Source organism: Mustela erminea, chromosome X, assembly GCF_009829155.1.
Source record: "Mustela erminea isolate mMusErm1 chromosome X, mMusErm1.Pri, whole genome shotgun sequence".
In the NCBI taxonomy this organism is placed as follows: domain Eukaryota; kingdom Metazoa; phylum Chordata; class Mammalia; order Carnivora; family Mustelidae; genus Mustela; species Mustela erminea.
Window position 1 is genome coordinate 14,208,706 of NC_045635.1, and position 20,736 is coordinate 14,229,441.

A 20,736-nucleotide genomic window follows, 5' to 3' on the forward strand; every position below is an offset into this window, starting at 1 on the left:
AAAAAGACTGTAGAAGTAATAAAAGAAATAACTTATTTTCTACAGAATATCAGAGGACATCTAAATATTTGGGGAGACCAGGCTTTTAAAAAAAAAAAGATTTTATTTATTTATTTGACAGAGAGAACACAAGCAAGGGGAGCAGCACGCTAAGGGAGAGGAAGAAGCAGAAAGAGGGAGAAACAGGCAGAGGGAGATGGGCAAGGAGCCTGATGCAGGGCTCAATCCAGGAACCACTCCCCCCCCCCCAACCCCAACACAATCCTGGCAATCATGACCTGAGTCAAAGGCAGACGCTTAACAGACTGAACCATCCAGGTGCCCCCAGGCTTTTTTTTTTTTCAGACTTATTTATTTATTTGGGGGTAGTGCACATGAGTGCAGCGGGTAGGAGCAGAGGGAGAGGGAGAAAGAGTCTCAAGCAGACTCTGTGCTGGGAACAAAGCCCAACATAGGGCTCAGTCTCACAACCCTGAGATCATGACCTGAGCCAAAACCAGCAGTTGTATGTTTATCCAACTGTGCCACACAGGCACCCCTGGAGTACATCTAAATAAATATTAAGAGAGAACAGGGATGCCTGGATGGTACTGCTGGACTCTTGGTTGCCTCCCAGGTCGTGGTCTTGGGGATGTGGGATCGAGCCCTGCGTCAGGCTCTGCACTGAACACTGAGTCTGCTAAAGTTTTTCTCCCTCTCTATCCCACCCCACCTTGCACACGCACGCTTTTTCTTTCTTTAAAATAAATAAATCTTTAAAAAATAAGTAAATATTAAAAGAAAACAATTTTTCCCAAAACTGGAGTCACATACTTTTTAGCTTTCAATAACTCGGTCAAAATTGAGAGCTTTGTCCTTAGAAACCTTTGTTATAACGTTCCATCAATCTCCTCCTTTTCAAAGATCTAAAGGTACTGATCCCTCCTCCTCTTACTATGATTTCTTCTCATTGCAGTTATAATGAAACTGCCAGGTTTGAAACTGGGGTCTGGATGTGGAATCCTACCTTTCCCCTGTTCCCCCACCCATGATGAAAATGCTGAATGGGTCAAAAGACAATAATGAGGGAGGAAGTGACTCAGTAACAAATGCTATAAACTTCTCCCCCAGAAGGGTTTCTGAATCTGCATGTGTGACTTGGTAGAGCTGCTTTTGACATGTCACGTTCGAAGATAGCATATGTCTTGCCCTGGAGTGGAGAACCTTTAGCACATATATACCAAATATGTATTTACATGAAACTCTGTAACATATGGTACTAAGCTGATCTCTCATACGTTCTCCACAATAACCATCTATTTGCAAAAATGCCTAGAAGAGATTTCTAAAAGGCTACTTCGGGACATCCAGCTGGCTTGGTCCATACAGCATGCAAATTGATCCTGGGGTGTTGAGTTCGAGTCCCATGCTAGGTATAAAGATTACTTAAAAATCCAATCTGGGATGCCTGGGTGGCTCAGTTGGTTAAGCAGCTGACTCTTGATTTCGGCTCAGGTCCTGATCTTGGGTCATGAGATCAAGCCCCACATGGGGTTCGGTGTTTAGTGCAGAGCTCCCTCCCCCTCTGCCCTTCCCCCTGTTCATACACACTCTCTCTCTCTCTAATAAATAATAGAATCTTTAAAAAAATAAAATCTTCAAAATAAATGAAAGGCCGCTTGAAACTTTTTCTACTGAATATTACATTAGTAAGAATATGTTATTTTAAAAACTGTTTATCCTTACCCAGTGGAGGCTGAAGTAAGTCCCCTTCCTTTTCACATGTCCCAATAGGCTGTATGTCTGGAGAATCGACAAGTCTCCAAAAATCATTTCTGTTGTCACTACCGTCCAATCTTAAACGTAGCCTGGCACCAGTAATTCCAACGACCGTGGCTATACATATTGAAGTCATATTGCGAGGGTCATGGGCTTCCAATTTCATACCAACTTTGAAGTCATTAGCTGGTGGAACCTTGGACTGTATATGTTACAGATATGTGTGTGTGTGTGTGTATAGACATGCGCACGCGCGCACGCGCACACACACACACACACACACACACACACACAAATAAAGTTTTGTTAAAATGCATCAACTGTAAGAAAAACGAACAGTCAGTTATGTTACCAGAATACCTGTGAAATGTTTTAAGTAACAATCATAGCAGATGGTGGGCAAAAGAACTATAAAGGTCAAGGAAAAGATCTCCAAACCCTCTCTTTTTATGGGCATAAAAATACTGCCTGTTCTGATCTTATTCCTTTGCCCACTTCCAGGCAACCCAAATACAGCCTATAAAATGTACCCTGATTAGCTTTCTAAAATAAGAACCTGATTAGGCCATTCCCCTTTGAATAGACCAACTGGTAGCTCACCACTGCCTAAGTCCAAGTCCTCAATACAGTTTAAGAGCCCCCACACCTTTAACCTTATTCCCACACTATCACCTCTACCCACTTTGTGCTCCATGCTATCCCTCAACACTCAGGTTCTTCTACACTTATGTGCCTTTGCTCTGGTTGTTCTCCCTGCCTGGAATATCCTTCCCCCTCATTCCAGCCATCTCAGATGTCACCTCTTCTGTGAGCACTCCCAGTATAGAGTTAACATACTTTTCATAATTAATTATTTACATGTCTGTCTTTCCCTCCAGATGGACAATCACGAAGGCTAAGTATACCAGACATAGAGTAAATTCTTAATGAATGAATGCAAAGAAACCATCTGGCCCTTAAGTGGCACTACCACGATCCCATTATCTCCTCACACTGCTAGAACCTAACAATCACACAGACATCCCTCAACAAATTAACCGTTCACATTAATATATACAACATCTATAGAATTTTGGCATACCTGTCTGAAACACTCCGAAGGGGCACTCAAAGATCCAGTCTCTTTCAAGTAATTTTCCCAGTGGAAATCATCTGGAAAACAAAAAAAGAACACATATACAAAATAGGTGTTTTTCTAGTATATATAATATGTATACTAACTTTTAGGGGTAAAATTGGGCTTTAGTTCCTTATCTCTTTTAAAAAAAGACTTCCTAGGGGCGCCTTGGTGGCTCAGTGGGTTAAGCCTTTGCCTTCGGCTCAGGTCATGATCTCAGGGTCCTGGGATCGAGCCCCACATCGGGCTCCCTACTCAGTGGGGAGCCTGCTTCTTCCTCTCTGCCAGCCTCTCTGCCTACTTGTGATCTCTGTCTGTCAAATAAATAAATAAAATCTTTTTTAAATAAATAAATAAATAAATAAAGACTTCCTAAAGAGCAAATTCAAATTTCCTGATCTGCATTTAATTATCAGCATAGAAATAAAAAATAAGACAACTTTCTGATAATAATGGCTCTGATACAATTATACTCCAGATCTTCTCCCTGTAATAAGGAATTAGCACAATTCTAAAAATGCAGACTCTAAGAACAACTAAAGAATTTTTTATCAAGTAATAGCAAATTCTACTCATCTGTCTCTAATATAAATTTACTCAGTACATGTGTGGGGCGCCTGATGGTTCAGCTGTTAAGCATCTGCCTTCAGCTCAGGTCATGATCCCAGGGTCCTGGGATAGAGCCCTGCATCGGGCTCCCTGCTCAGCGGGAAGCCTGCTTCTTCCTCTGACATTCCCCCTGCTTATGTTCCCTCTCTCGCGGTCTCTCTCTCTCTGTCAAATAAATAAATAAAATCTTAAAAAAAAAAAAGACTGTATATACTCAAGACCATTTTATCCCATTAATATAAAGACACTTCTTTCTTTTTTCATGGAGAACTAAAGGTGTTTAGGTATGGGGTCTAACAGAATCTTACCTCTGTAATGCTTTATGGAAAGAAAAAAATCTGGAAACCAGAGTTGCCTCTCAATTGACTTCTAGATCTCCATACATGGTATCAAGAATATGGTGGCAGAACAAAGCAGTAAACCAGTCCAGTACAGTCACTGATATGAATTATTTTAATGATCTATATTTTCTACCAACATTTGCTGTCCCTTCTCTCACTCAGTCTTCATGATGTATTACAATGGTATTGAAGGTCATAAAGCAGTGTACTTTGCCTGGCTTGCACTCTTCAATTGTTGTTCCAGTCAGACTGCTAAGACACTAAGAAAAATACTTGATAGCAGTATCAAAAGTACCATTAATTCAGACAAAGCTTTTTTGGTTTATTTTTTAAAGATTTATTTATTTATTTTAGAGAGGTAGAAAATGTGCGCATGCGTGCAGGTTTGTGTGCAAGGAGAGGCAGAGGGGAGACAGAAGCAGACTCCCGGCTGAGTGGGGAGCCCACTTGGGGCTCGATCCCAAGACCCCAAGATCATGACCTGAGCCAAAATCAAGAGTCAGATGCTTAACCAACTGAGCCACACAGGCACCCCACAATTCATATGGAGTTGAATTCTCATCAATCACCTATGCTCTTGATTAATTTCCTTACTATAAAAATATTGGGTTTGACAGTTTCCCTTCCTAGGGGAATCTGCATAACCAGGATCTTATACACCCTTCAAAGGGTAGAATACTTATGCACACATACACATACACACAAATGGAGTGCTATTAAATGTTTAACAGTCAGCTTTCCAGAATATACAAATAAAAAGCCTGACTGGTAGTGTTTACAATAGTATACAGTGTATATAGTAGTATAAATACTACCACCATGGCTAATCAGAAGGTGACAAAGTAAAGTCGACAACTACAAAGCTGGGAAGAGATGCGCACAAGTGACTCTCCCGAGCTGGTGTGAGCCGGCTTCAGCAAACCACTGTTATGTGTGTTTATGCATTTATATGTATATGTACACACATTATACATGGTATTAAGCATGTCATACATAATACTATATACCCTGCTTTTTTAACAATAAATCTAATAGATTGTTCCATTTGGTTTTTTTTTTTAAGATTTTATTTATTTATTTATTTGACAGAGATCACAAGTAGGCAGAGAGACAGGCAGAGAAAGAGAGGGGGAAGCAGGCTCCCTGCTGAGCAGAGAGCCCGATGCAGGGCTCGATCCCAGGACCCTGGGATCATGACCTGAGCTGAAGGCAGAGGCTTTAACCCACTGAGCCACCCAGATGCCCCAAGATTGTTCCATTTTTTAAAAAATCCTGGGTTTAATTCTGCTTGTAGATGATAAGAAGTGCTGAATGGCATGCAGAAGAATGTCAAGAATATGGGCTCTGAGGTTGAACCTGCCTTTTTCCAGTCTGGCTCTTCTTCTTACAAGCCATGTGACCTAAGAAAGTCATTTCAGTTTCTCAGCCTCAGTTCCTTCATCTACAAAATGCGGAAAAGTAATACACACAGTACAAGGTATTTTGAGAATTAAGTGATGTAGCATACATATGTCCCTGAGTAAAAGGCGAGCATTATTATTCTAAAACTAAATGTCATAGTTGTGCCTAAATTTATTAATACTGGATAGCTTTGTCAAACGTGAAAACTAGGTGGCTTAGTCGGTTAAGTGTCTGCCTTCATCTCAGGACATGATCTCAAATCAGGGGTCCCTGATCAGTGAGAGATCTGCTTCTCCCTCTCGCTCTGCCCCTCTTCCCCGGCTTGTGTTCTCTCTCTCACCCGCTCACTCTCTCTCAAATAAATAAATTAAATATGATTTTATTTATATATATAAATAAAATATGATTTTATTTATTTATATATATATATATAGTTTTTTTTTTTAAGGGAAAAATGTAGGGCACCTTGGTGGCTCAGATGGTTAAGCATCTGCCTTTGGCTCAGGTCATAATCCCAGTCCTGGGACTGAGCTCTACATCAGGCTTCCTGCTCAACAGGGAGTCTGCTTCTTTTGCTCCCTCTCCCTCTGTGTGTGCTCGCTCTCTCTCTCTCTCTCTCTCTCTAGCTCTCATCCTCTCTCAAATAAATAAATAAAATATTTAAAATAAATAAAATAAAATAGTGAAAATGGGAGATCCATGGTTCCAAAATTAACTAACCAGAATATTTCAGTGACCTCCTAAGCATTAACCTGACAATCAGGAAACCCAAGGTTCTAACTAAAGCTCTACTATCATATGACCTTGGAAAGTATTAAAGAAAGAACAAAACAGGGGCACCTGGATGGCTCAGTTGGGTATGCATCGGACTCTTGGTTTCAGCTCAGGTTATGACCTCACGGTCATGGAATCAAGCCCTGTGTTGGGCTCCATGCTGAGCACGGAGTCTTGCTTGAAATTCTCTCCCTCTCTCTCTGCCCCTATCCCTGCTCACACTCTCTTTCTCAAACAAAATATATAAATATTTTTTTTAAAACAGAGGTGCCTGGGTGGCTCAGTCAGTTAAGCTCCTGACTCTGGATTTCAGCCCAGGTCATGATCGGAGTTGTGGGATCAAGCCCCACACTGGGCTCCACACTTATTGGGGAGTCTGCTTAAGGATTCTCTCTCTCCCTCTCCTTCTGCCCCTCCCCCTGCTCATCTCTCTCTCTCTCAAATAAATGGATCTTTTTAAAAAAACACACACACAAATGGAGGAGGAAATCTGACTATGATATCATTAAAGAGCCAACATTCCAGGAAGAAAGGAGTGTAAGGTAAAGATAATGACAGGGAAACTATAATTATTGCACAATAATACCTCAAATAAACCAGCTGCATTTGTAAAATTTCTCAATGACACTGGAAAAAATTCATTTAACACAATTTCCTAAATATTTTATCACTAATTGTGTCTGAATGGGCTACAGTTTGAGCTAGCAAATCCTTTATACGAGTTCCTTTATATGAGTATTCTGCAATATGATCATTTTCTATCACATTGCTAGCTAATGATCCTATGTAGCATTTAACCGTTGGAGCCTTAACTTTTTTCTTTATTCTTGAGGCAGTATTTTTAGTCCCCAAAACTGCTCAGTTTGGCTGCCCACATGCTGAGACCCTACCAATAACACAGGGGAAACACACATAGCTAAAGGCTTTATTTAGATTTAGATTCACTGAAATTTAGATTGACATATCTTCAATAATACCACAGCTGGAATTCTTGACCCAGAGCCAAAATCGTCAGAAAGTCTTACCCAATCCTGAGGACCCAGTCTGCCTCTGCATCTTATCTTAATGGACAGACTGGATCAGAGGAACTTTATTCTCCCTCAGAAAAGAGGCCTGGCAAATGACAGGTGTGTTCATGAGACAGGTGTACACATGTACACTTCCAACTGTCACTGATCTGTAAGATGAGATGTTAGGGTCAGGGCCCTGAGAAATATCCACAGGTATCTGTCAATTTGATTAAGTAATCTCATTTTTTTTCCAATCAAGTTTGAGAATTTTGAAAAGTTACTATTTTAATCTTTAAGAATATATTTTTTAAACTTTATTTTTATGAAAGGTCCAGAATAGCAAATCTATAGATAGAAAGCAGGTAAGTGGTTGCCTAGAGCTAAGAGAAGGAAAAGGTTTTGGGGAAAAACAGGGAATGACTACTAACTGGGCACAGGATTTCTTTTTAGGATGATGAAAATGTTCTCAAACTGATTGTGGTGATAACTGCACAAGTCTGTGAAGATACCAAGAACCAATGAATTGTATACTTTAAATGGGTGAATTCTATGGTATGTGAATTATAGCTCAGTAAAATGATTTTAAAAAACAGATGGAGAATCTGTAGGGATAAGGAAGAACATTTTAACTTAATGGCCTCCATTTCCTTGGAGGGTTTGGGGGGTTGGAGGGAATTGCTGAAGAACAAATAAGGTCAATGGAAAAGGGAGCTAAGGAAGCACTGGGGGTCCAGCCACAGGGAGAAAGAGTGATTCTATGCAGATTACCTCTCCAGGCAACCTTCCTGTAGGAACAGGTGAACTACCCCATGAGTGGGGTTGGCAGGAGGGATACAACAGAAAAACAAGGGGCAAAGGTTTGCCTGGAAAACTCCAATAAACACAGTAAATTTGTTATTTTTTTTATTCAGGTTTTTGTGTGCATATGACTAATTTTTTTGTTTTCCTTAAGAGCAGGTACAGTGGGATGCCTGGGTGGCTCAGTCGTTAAGCATCTGCCTTCATCTCGGGTCATGATCCCAGGGTCCTGGGACTGAGCCCCAAGTTGGGCTCCCTGCTCAGCAGGAAGCCTGCTTCTCCCTCTACCACTCCCCCTGCTTGTATTCCTTCTCTTGCTGTCTCTTTCTTTGTCAAATAAATAAATAAAATCTTAAAAAAAAAAAAAAGAGCAGGTACAATGGGTCAGATCCTACCTTCTGAGTCTCTGATGCAGTGCTATACACTTGCTGTACATGATATGAAATTTAAAACATGAATTAATAACTCAGGGTTAATAAGCATTTACTGAAAATTTACTGTATGCCAGGCATTATATTAGGTGATTTACATTCATTTTCTTTATTTAATTCCAACAGTCCCATGAAGTAAGTAGTATCATCCCTGTGCTACAGAAAAGGAAAAAGAGACTAAAAACATTGAGTAATTTGCCCAAGGTCAAAAGGCCAGTAAAAAATGAAGTCAGGATTCTAGAACAGGTCTCTCAGACCTCCCTCAGCTTTTATCCAATGAACTACCTTTTGACCATCAAAAAAAGGATTTTCACATTGATTCTAATACTAGAAGAAGAGTTTCTATTAATAATCAAAGTATCATTTTTAATTGTTAATAAATGGTAATTACTAGCTAGGTATCTTTAATTTGGCAAAAATTATACTGAAAAGTATGATTTTTTTTACTTTAATTCCATACCAATTTATGTCTAAAATAAAGCCAAAGTAAAATTTTCAAAATAAAATCTTTTACCTTTCCTATTGCTCAGATTTTATATTTACAGGAGTTTACTATACATAGACTATACCGAAAGCAAGATGAGTTCATATTAACACTGAGTGAAAAGAAAAATACATTATACTGAACTACTTTAAAACCTACCATTTTGTACAGAAGAAGTACCTGAGTGAGGAGGTTTCTCTTGATTTTCCTTCTTGACATCCATTGAATCTAAAAAATGAAAGAAATTAGTGATCAACATTGGAAGGCCATAGCAAAAGTCTAAAAGAACTCTTAGGAAACCTATAAATTAGGGTGCCTCAGTCGGGTGAGTGTCATACTCTTGGTTTTGGCTCAGGTCATGATCTCACGGGTCATGGAGTCGAGCCCTGCATCAGGCTCTGTGCTCAGCAGGGAGTCTGCTTGAGATTCTTTCCCTCTGTCCTATAAAACATATAAACTAAAACTATTTTCTAACAGGACCCAGATTTAATTTTATAATTAATATCCTCATTTTCTGCATAGGATTTCACTTTCTAACATACTGTGTATCCTACAATTTGATCATTTATTTTGTTTATTGTATGTCTCATTCGACTCAAATGTAAGCTCCAAAAGGGAGCATAACCTCCTCTACCTAATCTCTAAAATTAAAAAAAAAAAAAAGAATTAACATATCCTAGAAATAAACTGCATGCTTTTAAGAGTTTAAAACATAAGAGGGAAACTTGAATATGATGTAATTCAATAGACTAGGCAGAGATTTTTCTCTGTGCCAAGCTGAGGAACTCCAACAGCACTAGACCTTGTGACTTTACAAATCTTAAAGGACTCATTTTTTAAAATTAATCATAACACTATTATACTAAAAAAAATTAACCATAATTCCTTAATAACATCAAATAAGTAGTCAGTGTTCATATCTCCTCAAATGTCTTATTTTAAGTATGTCTCTTTGAATCAGGACCCAAATAAAGTCCATATATAGAACTGGCTAATAAATGTCTTAAGTTTCTTTTGATACTTATAGGCTCCTCCTCCTCCCCCTCTTTTTTCCCCCCCTCTTCCTCTGGGAATTTTTTTTGCTCATGGTATCAGTTTAGTTTTACAGTCTGGATTGCGCTGACTAGCTCCTGTGGTGCAGGTTCTTCTGGTCCTTATCTTTTCTCTAAATATAATGTATTAGTGGGGCACCTGGGTGGCTCAGTCAGTTAAGCGTCTGCCTTCAGCTCAGGTCATGATCCCAGGCTCCTGGGATTGAGTCCCACATTGGGCTCCTTGCTCCGCAGGGAGCCTGCCTCTCCCCCTACCTCTGCCTACTACTCCCCCTGCCTGTGCTCTCTCTATCTGACAAATAAATAAAATCTTAAATAGAAAACTAGCTAGATAGACAGTACTAGTATTTTGATTCAGAAAAGCTTAATCAGATTCAGGTTTGGCTATCGGAGGCAGGCCCCTGGCCAGGGCGGCCTCCGCCATTAAAAGATGGCGCCTGGCTAGTTGCCAGGTTAGGATTGCCTCGCGAGACTAAGCAGAACGCCCAAAGAGGAAGTAAACAGCATTGGTTGCTAGCGAAGTTGTTCGTTTAGGTGCACAGCCTGATTCGCTCCCTCCTGTACCCTGCTCGCTGATTGGTCATGTAAGCGTATATAAGTGTGTAGACTGGCGGAAATAAGGAGAGAGAAGATGCATCCGAACTGGGGCTTCTTGTCGTCCATGCAGGTCGAGGGTGATAAATGGCCCCGGCACCCGGGAACTAAATAAAGGAATCTTGCAAGGTAATCCGCAGGAAAGCGGGGAGTAAAGGTCCGCAGGTAAGCGGCGACATTAGCCACGTTCAAAAGTGGGAATTCCGCGGTAAAGCGGGGAGTAAAAATAGAAAAACCTTGCAAGGGAGAAGTCCGCAGGTAAGCAGGGTAAAACCACGACAAAGGTGGTGGGAAACTTGTACAAGACCGCAACAAGAAGCGGGGCGGCCATAGAGCCGGGGTTTTCTTATCGAAACCGCAGGTTAGCAGGGAAGGGACCACGATCAAAGTGGTGGGAATCTTGTACAAGTCTGCAATAAGAAGAGGGGCGGCCTTAGAGCCGGGATTTAGCGGCGAGTATATGCGGAACAGCCATTAGGTTGGGATTCTAATTATGGGATCTGGACTGTCAAAGTCTAGGTTAGAGGGTTCCCTAAAGGACCTTCTAAAGGCCAATGGCACGCCGTTAAAAACGAAAACTGCTAGGATAAAAACAGTCAAGCAGCAGCTGAAAGACATTCAGCCCGGATGGATTCTTCCCCCAAGCCCTTAGTTCTTTGGAGGACACTGCCCGCCGTAATGCAGCGGCTGGAAATCCTCAGTGGGACCTAGAAATGTTAATGGGAATAGGACCGTATATGGGAAAGCAGGCCCAAATACAATACAACCCTGCGGTGTATCTGCAAATAGCCACGGCGGCCACTAAAGCATGGAAGACAATTCAAGGCAGTGGGGATCTACAGGGTCAGCTGTCTAAGGTAATACAAGGACCAAATGAAGCATATGCTGATTTTGTAGCGAGGCTGATGCAAACAGCTGGTCGAATATTTGGGAGGTAGAGACAGCCATGCCATTGATAAAACAGCTGGCTTATGAGCAGGCTAATAATGGTGTAAAGAAGCCATCAGACCTTGGAAAAGCAAAGACTTGAGTACATATATTAAAGTTTGCAGGGATATCAATGACAGTGTTATTCAAGGGCAGGTTATGGCTGCAGCTATCACTCAAGGTTTACAAGGATTACAGGGAGCTCAACAATATAAACATAGGGGTACTCCTGGAGTTTGCTATTACTGTAAGAAGCCAGGACACCTGTAGGAGCTATAGTTACCAAAGAAGAGAGTTGGACCTTCCTATTTCAAAGCTCCTCTCCCCAAGAAACCAAGCTGTTCACAGTGATAAAAGCATTTCAAATGTTTCATCAAGAAGCCTTCAACCTTTTATCAGATAGTAGATATGTGGTGCAAGCTGTCTCTATCATTGAAAATGTGGGTTCTATTAATGCCAGGTCTACTATCTCTAAGGCATTACAAGAAATCCAAACATTAGTTTGAGAAAGGAAGGTTCCATTTTATATTGGCCACATAAGAGCTCATATAACCTTACCAGGCCCCCTGACAAAAGGTAATCGGTTAGCAGACTCCTTAACCAGAGGAGAATTTGTCTTTGCCATTGAGGACCCGGTGCAACAGGCGAGACATTATCACAAGCTGTTCCATGTGAATGCTTTAACTCTTCGCCTCAAATTTAACATAACAAAAGCACAGGCACGGGACATAGTAGTCTCCTGCAGAAATTGCGTGATCTTACTACCTGCACCGTCCTTGGGGGTTAATCCTAAGGGTTTGTTACCTAATCATATATGGTATATGGATGTCACACATGTTTCAGAATTTGGAAAGTTAAGATATGTTCATGTCTCTGTAGATACCTGCTCTGGAATAATTTTCGCCTCAGTGCATACGGGGGAAAAATCCAGAGATGTTATCGCCCATTGCCTACAGGTTTTCGCGGCATGGGGAAAGCCACGCCAATTAAAGACAGATAATGGTCCAGGCTACACCTCACAACCCTTTAAAGCCTTCCTACAACAACTTGACATTCACTTGATACATGGAATACCCTATAACCTACAAGGACAGGGTGTTGTGGAGCATGCGCATCTTACAATAAAAAATGCGCTTTAGGGGCGCCTGGGTGGCTCAGAGGGTTAAAGCCTCTGCCTTCGGCTCGGGTCATGGTCCCGGGGTCCTGGGATCGAGCCCCGCATTGGGCTCTCTGCTCATTGGGGAGCCTGCTTCTCCTTCTGCCTGCTGCTCTGCCTATTTGTGATCTCTCTGTCAAATAAATAAATAAATTATTTTTTAAAAATTTAAAAATTAAAAAATTAAATAAATTTTTTAAAATGCGCTTTATAAACAAAAAGGGGGAATAGGGGACACCTTCAGGTCCCCTAAAGATAAGCTCAACACCATTCTCTGTATTTTGAATTTTTTAACGTTGGACAAAACGGGTAAATCAGCTGCAGACAGACATGCAAGTGATGCTGCTGCTCCCCCAAAGCCTTTAGTACTTTGGAAGGACATCCTCACAGGAAAGTGGAATGGACCAGATCCAGTGTTAGTATGGAGTAGGGGGTCTGTATGTGTTTTTCCACAGGAAAAGGAGGCTCCAATTTGGATCCCAGAGCGGCTGGTGCGTGCGGCCTTGCCTCCAAACACCAGTCATGATGCTGAAGATGGTGATGATAACTCTGGGGATGCTACACCTCCTGCGGCCGACTCAAGCCAGAGAGCTGTGAGCAGTGGTTAAAGCATGGCCATGTCCTTTCTCTCATATTCCCTCCTCTCCCTTTGATGCATGGCAGGTCTGTAACTTGCTAGGAGCATGTACTGATATCTCAGCAGTGTCCATGTTAAATGGTGGCAAATTCCTCAACTGTTCTTATAAACAAAATGACTCTAGTACCTTTGAGACAACAGTTAATGTGTCTTGTCCCAATAATATTACTTATCAGCCCACTCCCATATGGGTCTCTCTACCATTCCTTTTCCTCGTAACAAATGCTAGCGAGCTGAATGATACGTTGAATTGCACTAAGAATTACTGTCTTTCCCAGTGCTGGAATGTTACGGCCTTCAAGCTGGCTGTGATTATGCGTATCCCTACCCATGTTCCTATCCCAGTTTCCATTCCAGAGGACAAGTTACCGGTGGTGCTATCCAGAAAGAAGAGAGATTTTGGTATCACAGCCGCCATTGTGACAGCATTGGCTATATCTACAGCAGCTGCCACGGCAGCAGCAGTCTCGCTTGCTGCAACTATACACTGAGGAAGCTGTGAACACCTTGCAGAAGGAACGGCGGCTGCCCAAGATGGGGCTCAATCTCATGACCCTGAGATTGTGCCCTGAGCCAAAATCAAGAGTCAGTCGCTTGGGGCACCTGGGTGGCTCAGATAGTTGAGCATCTACCTTTGGCTCAGGTCATGATCTCCAGGTCCTGGGATCGAGCCCCACATCAGGCTCCCTGCTCAGCAAAGAGTCTGATTCTCCCTCTCTCTCTGACCCTTCCCCAGCTTTTGTTCTCTCTGTCTCTCTAAAAAAAAAAAAAGCTCAGTCGCTTAAGCAGCTAAGCCACCCAGGCACCTCAGGATGAAGCATTTTTTAACCAATCGTATTAGAGTTAGAATATATGGATTCTGATTTTGACTCTATCACAGACTGTTGTATGACCTGTTCACTTAAAATCCCTGAGTGTCAGTTTTCTCACTTATAAAACCGGGAAGAAGGGGCACTTGGGTGGCTCAGTCGGTTAAGCATCTGCATTCGGCTTGGGTCATGATCCCAGGGTCCTGGGATCAAGCCCCGAATCGGGCTCCCTGCTCAGTGGGGAGCCTGCTTCTCCCTCTCCCTCTGCTGTTCCCCCTGCTGTTCTCTCTCTGTGTGTCTCTGTCTCTCTCTCTCTCTCTCTCTCTCCCCCCGCCAAATGAATAAATAAAATCTTATTTAAAAAAACTAGGAAGGAAAAACAAAATTATCTTTAATAGCTACTCAGTTCTGAAATCCCAATTGTAAGCACCTAACATCTCTTATAACTTTATTTCTTTTTTTTTCAAGATTTTATTTATTTATTTGACAGAGAGAGATCACAAGTAGGCAGAGAGGCAGGCGGGGCGGGGGGGGCAGGCTCCCTGCTGAGCATAGAGCCTGATGGGGGGCTTGATCCCAGGACCCTGGGATCATGACCTGAGTGGCAGGCAGAGGCCTTAACCTACTGAGCCACCCAGGCGCCTCCTATGACTTTATTTCTAAAAGGACTTCTTGGTGCGCCTGGGTGGCTCAGTGGGTTAAGCCAATGCCTTTGGCTCAGGTCATGATCTCAGGGTCCTGGGATCGAGCCCCGCATCAGGCTCTCTACTCAGTGGGCAGTCTGCTTCTCCTTCTCTCTCTGCCTGCCTCTCTGCCTACTTGTGATCTCTCTCTCTCTCTGTCAAATAAATAAATAAAATCTTAAAAAGAAAAAAAACTTTAAAAAAAATATAAAAAATAAAAGGACTTCTTTTTCAAAAGTTTAGTCTAGCAGAAGGTACTCATCCCAAATGAATAACTTAAAATATCATCATGTTTAGAAAGTAAATCTTAAACCTTCGTTCACTGTTTGCCCCATGATATTGTTTTCTGGTACTCTCCTATAAGGAGAAAGATCAATTAATGCCTCCTTTTAGCTTATTTCTGAAAGGCATTATTATTAGAAATTGGTTATAGATTTAGATCATTTTAATTTATTTCTCTTGAATAAAAATAAGTTCAACAGATCTGTAGTTGGCAGGGGCTGGGAAAAGAGGGACTAGAGGAGTGACTACTAATGGCTATGGGTTAGGGGGTCTCTTTTTTGTGGTGATGAAAATATTTTGGAATTAAATAGTGGTAATAGTTATACAACCTTTTGAAAACACTATAAACAAATGAATTATAACACTTCAAAAGGGTGAATTTTATGGTTAAATGAATTAAAAAGAGGAGATGGTAAATTGATAGAGTTAGGATTTAATCTGAGGCCTATCCCAAAACCCACTTAATAAGCCCATATTATGGAGAGGTGGAAGAATCATGACTGTGTCGATAAAACTTTTAAGAACTGTAAGAGTCAAGTCTTCTAACAAGATAATTACTTGTTCAAAGACCTATGTATTGTGAGCCATTAATTCATTCATTAATTCAGACTTTTCCTGCATGTCCTCAATATGCCTGGCAATCTACAGCAAAGACAAATAATACACTGTCCTTGCCCTCCAACAGCTCCATCCGTTCAGAAATAGGCTTATGAATAAAACACAATATGAAAGCTATAGAAGAGGTACATACACAGAAATATTTAATATAGCAATAAGATATCCATCTCCCATTACTCTGTGTGCCTGTGGTCAGAACATGATAATGTGTATAATGGAAGATAATTTGTTATTTAAAGAAGCCCATGAAGAATACATTCATTAAGCTACCCAGAACACCTTCTGCATCTCTGACTCTAAAGACTTAAAAACTCAAGCATGCATCATCTCCTCAAAATATGCTCCTTTTGACATTTTTGTTTCTTCTACCAACACACTACTCTTCCAGGTGCTTGGGATTTAAAACCTCAGGTATGACTGAATGTGTGAGGTTCTTTTCTTTCACTCACACATTCAATCAGTAGCCAACATGCACTCTCTTGTATCTCTTCCCCCTGGCACTAACTAGTTTATATGCTCATTAGCTCCTGCCTGGTCTAATACCATAGTAACCTAACTTCTTTTCCCATAAGGGTCTTTCCCCACCACGACCTACCCAATACATGTCAGATATGGACTAAGCTGCTTTCTGCCCAAATTATCTACCTGCTTCAGTGATTGCACTGCGTACTGAATTGAACAAAAAATCTTCTGCTGGACCTATTTAAGGTCCCTCACAATTGCAAAGCCACCTGATCATCTACCACCTACAGGTATCCTGTGGCCTAGCTCAAAACTCATCATGTTGTTCTATCCGCATGGAATACCCTTTCTTCTGCTGCTTCTTGAAACCCTATCCATCCTTTAAGACCAAACATAAATCCCACCTCTTTCTTAAAGACTTTCTTGGTGCTTTCTATATCACCACCATCTGTTTTCCAGGTGTGATATAGTCATTTAACAAATATTTAAAGAATTCCTATAAGCTTGGTACTATGTAGACAGAAGAAACACAATCTACTACAAATGACCTTGGAAATCTAGTGAGAGAGACATATTAACAAGTAATTATTGAACAAAGAATAAAATACAAGCTCTATTAATAGAGGTAAAATTGGTGCTCTGTGCGAAAACAAAAACACAAGTAACTGGGAATATAAAAGCCTTTTCAAAAGAAGTGGCACTTGAACTGGTCCTTTAAAGATGAGTATTTCAATGAGCAGAGAAGACAAAGAGAGGAATTTCAGGCTGAAGACACTATGAGTGGATACTAATGAGTGGACACTAAAGAGGATCCTGCCTCCTTTACTTGATTATGAAATGCTAGAGTTGCTCAGTTTTCTACTGAGCTCTTATTTCCCTCTACAGTCTCTCATGGTCCATGCCCTCAGAAGCCACCTGTACAGAGATGATCCACAAACCCCTTCTGAGACATCAGCCCTGAAAGTCAGACTGAAATAATCAAATGAATTAAATATTCAATACTACTGTGAGTGAGGATGTTTTCAATCAAAGACCATAGTGGAGTGGCTAAAGAAAAAGACAAAGTGAGGGCGCCTGTGTAGCTCAGATGGTTAAGCCTCTGCCTTTGGCTCAGGTCATGGTCCCAGGGTCCTGGGATCAAGCCTACACTGGGATCCCTGCTCAGCATCCCTTTCCCTCTGCCCCCCTACCCCACTCGTGCTCTCTCCCTCTTACTCACTCTATCTCAAATAAACAAACAAACAAAAATCTTAAAAACAAAATTTGAAAACAAGAAACAAAGCCAAAGTGAAAAAAAAAAAGATAAAGGGGAAAAAAAAAAAAACAGAAAAAGAAGACAAAGTGAAAATCCTGCTTGGATTCAGGGTGCTGAATCCAAGCAGAAAGTAAAGGGCAATGAGCTATAATCCAGGTAGGGAGTCAGAGAGTAAAAAGTTGTGAATTACATTAAAATAAGTTCTACTACTATACATAGGGGCTCAGTTGAAAAACTGAGGGATGCGTCACACACAGAGGGTACATCCAGGTTCCTATGCCCTTCTCTCAAATCTCTAAACCATTAACTGAATTCTTCGGGTAGTTTTTTTTTTTTTTAAGATTTTATTTATTTATTTGACACAGAGAGACAAAGCAAGAGAGGGAACACAAACAGGGGGAGTGGGAGAGGGAGAAGCAGGCCTCCCACTGAGCAGGAAGCCTGATGCAGGGCTCCATTCCAGAACACTGGGATCAATGACCTGAGCCGAAAGCAGACAGTTCACAACTGAGCCACCCAGGCACCCCCCATAACTGAATTCTTGATCTCAACTGTTATCCCTTGCTCCCATTAGTTGAGTAAGTAATCCTACAATCCTTGAAGGTGAAGATACACGTATAGAAATGATTAAAAGTAAATCTTTGAAGACTTAGATAAATAAATCGACCTACCATGCACATAAGTTGGAAGATTCCTTAAGTAGGCATAAAACTGCACTAACCATAAAAGAAAATAATAAACTGTACTTAATAATGTATCCAAAGGCAATATTTAATCAAAACAGTGGTATTAGCATAAGGATTGACATATAGACCAATGGAACAGAATAAAATCCCCAAAGATGCACATATATATGGTGAATAGATTTTTAACACAAGTGCCAAGGTAATTTAATGGAGAAAGGATACGTTTGGGTTTTTTTTCTTTTTTCAACAAATAGTACTAAAACATTTCCATGTACCAAAAAAAAAAAAAAGAAAGAAAGAAAAGAAAAACAACTCTTATCTTAGAAGTGAATACATAAAAATTACCTCAGAAAAGATAACAAATTTAATGTAAAGCCCACAACTATAAAATTTCTAGAAAAAAACAGAGACGTTGTGACTCTAAGTTAAGCTATGACTTCTTAAATATGACACAAAGAAGCACAACACATCAGAGGAAAAATTGATACACTGGTCTTTATCAAAACTAACAACTGCTCTTCAAATGATACTGTTAAGAAAAGGATAGGCCACAAAATAGGAGAAAATACCTGCAAAATATGTATCCGATATATATATCTGCATCCAGATATATTATATATATATAATATATATATTATATATATATTATATATTCTGCATCCAGAATATATAAAGAACTCTTACAATTCAATTTTTAAAAGGCAAACAGCCCAATAAAAACATAATTGGCAAAAGATTTGGGCGATCACTTTGCTAAAGAAGATACACAAATGGCCTGTGAAGCACATGAAAGATGGTCAACATCATTACTATTTGGGGAAGCACAAATTAAAATCACAGTGAGGTACCACTCATAAAATGGCTAAAATTAAAAAGACTGACAATACCAAACATTGATGAGGATGTGGAACAACTAGAACTCTCATACACTGCTGGTGGGTATAAAATAACTTTTTTAAAGATTTTACTTATTTATTTGAGAGACAGTGAGAGAGAGAGCATGACTGGGGAGGGGCCGAGGGAGAGAGAGAAGCAAGCTCCACGCTGAGTGCAGAGTCAACATGGGGCTCAATCCCAGGACTCCAGGATCATGACCTGAGCCACCCAGGTGCCCATAAAATAAGTATTTTTTAATAAACTTTTTAAAAAGATTTTATTTATTTATTTGACAGAGACAGAGACAGCCGAGAGAGGGAATACAAGCAAGAGAGAGTGGGAGCCAGATGCCGGCCTTGATCCCAGGACCCTGGGACCATGACTCGAGCCTAAGACAGATGCTTTAACAACTGAGCCACCCAGGTGCCCCCAAAATAAGTACTTCTATAAAAACAGAACTTTCTTGGGAGTTAAATGCAATGCAAATATTCTTAACTTTAAAACCAATGCTCTGGAATCCAAACCACTTATTTTAAAGGTAGAACCACAGACCAAGGAATAAAATAAACACTACTTATCCCCAGATAAAGACTGGAAGAATTCCAGATCCCTTTAGTTTGAGATTAGCCATATTAGATAAGATCAACTCTTTCAGAGTTTGGAACTTTTCCTTTTCAGTTATCGTAGTCACTCAGTACCTGTGAGCAGATATATCTCTTTTAAAGTCCAAAGTCATGCCAAATAAAGCCTTCAATACACAAAAAGAACTCAAACTGTTTATGAGTACATGCGTCAGGGACTCAGTAAGCTTTCCCTTTCAGTCCTCATGGTGTTAAAGTGCAGTGAGTTGTCTGAAGACACCATTCAGAATCTTAGCTATAGAGAATAAACTTAAGGTCATCAGAGGAGAGGTGAGTAGGGGGATGGGTGAAACAGGTGATGGGGATTAAGGAGTGCACTTGTCATGATGAGCACTGGGTGATGTATGGAACTGTTGAGTCACTCTAAAATATTTCTTTTCTTTTTTTTTTTAATTTTATTTATTTATTTGACGGGCAGAGATCACAAGTAGGCAGAGAGGCAGGCAGAGAGAGAGAGGAGGAAGCAGACTCCCCACGGAGCAGAGAGCCCGATGCGGGGCTTGATCCCAGGACCCTGGGATCATGACCTGAGCTGAAGGCAGAGGCTTTAACCCACTGAGCCACCCAGGCGCCCCAAAATATTTCTTTTCAAATATTCTGAAATTCATATATTTCCTTGATTCATTTTTCCTTCCCAACTCTCCCCAATATTTCTACTAGCAAAGGTTTATATTTGGCAATGCAAATGTATATATTCTTTTTTCTTTTTCTTTTTAAGAGAGAGAAGGGTGCCTGTGTGGCTCAGTCAATTAAGTATCTGCCTCTGGCTCAGGTCATGATCCCAGAGTGAGCCCTGTGTGTGTGTGTGTGTGTGTGTGTGTTGGGGGGGGGGGGGTCCCCTGCTCAGCAGGGAGTCTGCTTCTCCTCTCCCTCTGCCCCTCTCCACTACCTGTGCTCTTTCTTTCTCTCTCTCTCTCTCTCTCCCCTGTGTTCTCAAATAAATAAAATCTTCAAAAGAAAAAAAAAAAGAGAGTGCACTGCGCGGGGCTGGGGGGGAACGCAGGGGGCAGTGGTAAGGGAGGAACAGAGGAAGAGGGAGAGAGAGAATCTTAAGCAGGCTCCACCCCCAGTGCAGATGCCCAATGCGGACTCAATCTGAGCACCCTCTGAAATCAAAGAGTAGGATGCTCAACTGACTGAGCTACCCAGGCACCACGCAAATGTGTAAATTCTCATTCAATCTAGGCACTAGATGTAAAATCAAATGAATGATTAACCTTCTTTCATTTTTTTTTATTTAAAATATTTTATTTATTTATTTGACAGACAGAGATCACAAGTAGGCAGAGAGGCAGGCAGAGAGAGAGAGGAAGGGAAGCAGGCTCCTCACTGAAC

At 40.9% G+C, this 20,736-nt stretch overlaps 1 protein-coding gene across 4 annotated transcripts in view; it reads right to left on the reverse strand.

Moving 5' to 3' along the window:
* SCML2 (Scm polycomb group protein like 2) overlaps positions 1-20,736 on the reverse strand; it is a 99,466-nt gene that overhangs the window by 66,102 nt on the left and 12,628 nt on the right. For 3 of the 4 annotated variants that reach the window (XR_004282612.1, XM_032331111.1, XM_032331113.1), the window contains exons 2-4: positions 8,883-8,951; positions 2,840-2,910; positions 1,726-1,960 (exon numbers count right to left, since the gene is read on the reverse strand). Coding sequence is in view for 3 of the 4 variants with exons in the window: in XM_032331111.1 (XP_032187002.1) it covers positions 1,726-1,960; positions 2,840-2,910; positions 8,883-8,946 (370 nt within the window). In the remaining variant the exon portion in view is untranslated. The remainder of the gene's footprint in view (positions 1-1,725; positions 1,961-2,839; positions 2,911-8,882; positions 8,952-20,736) is intronic. The other variant, XM_032331112.1, reaches the window with a different exon arrangement.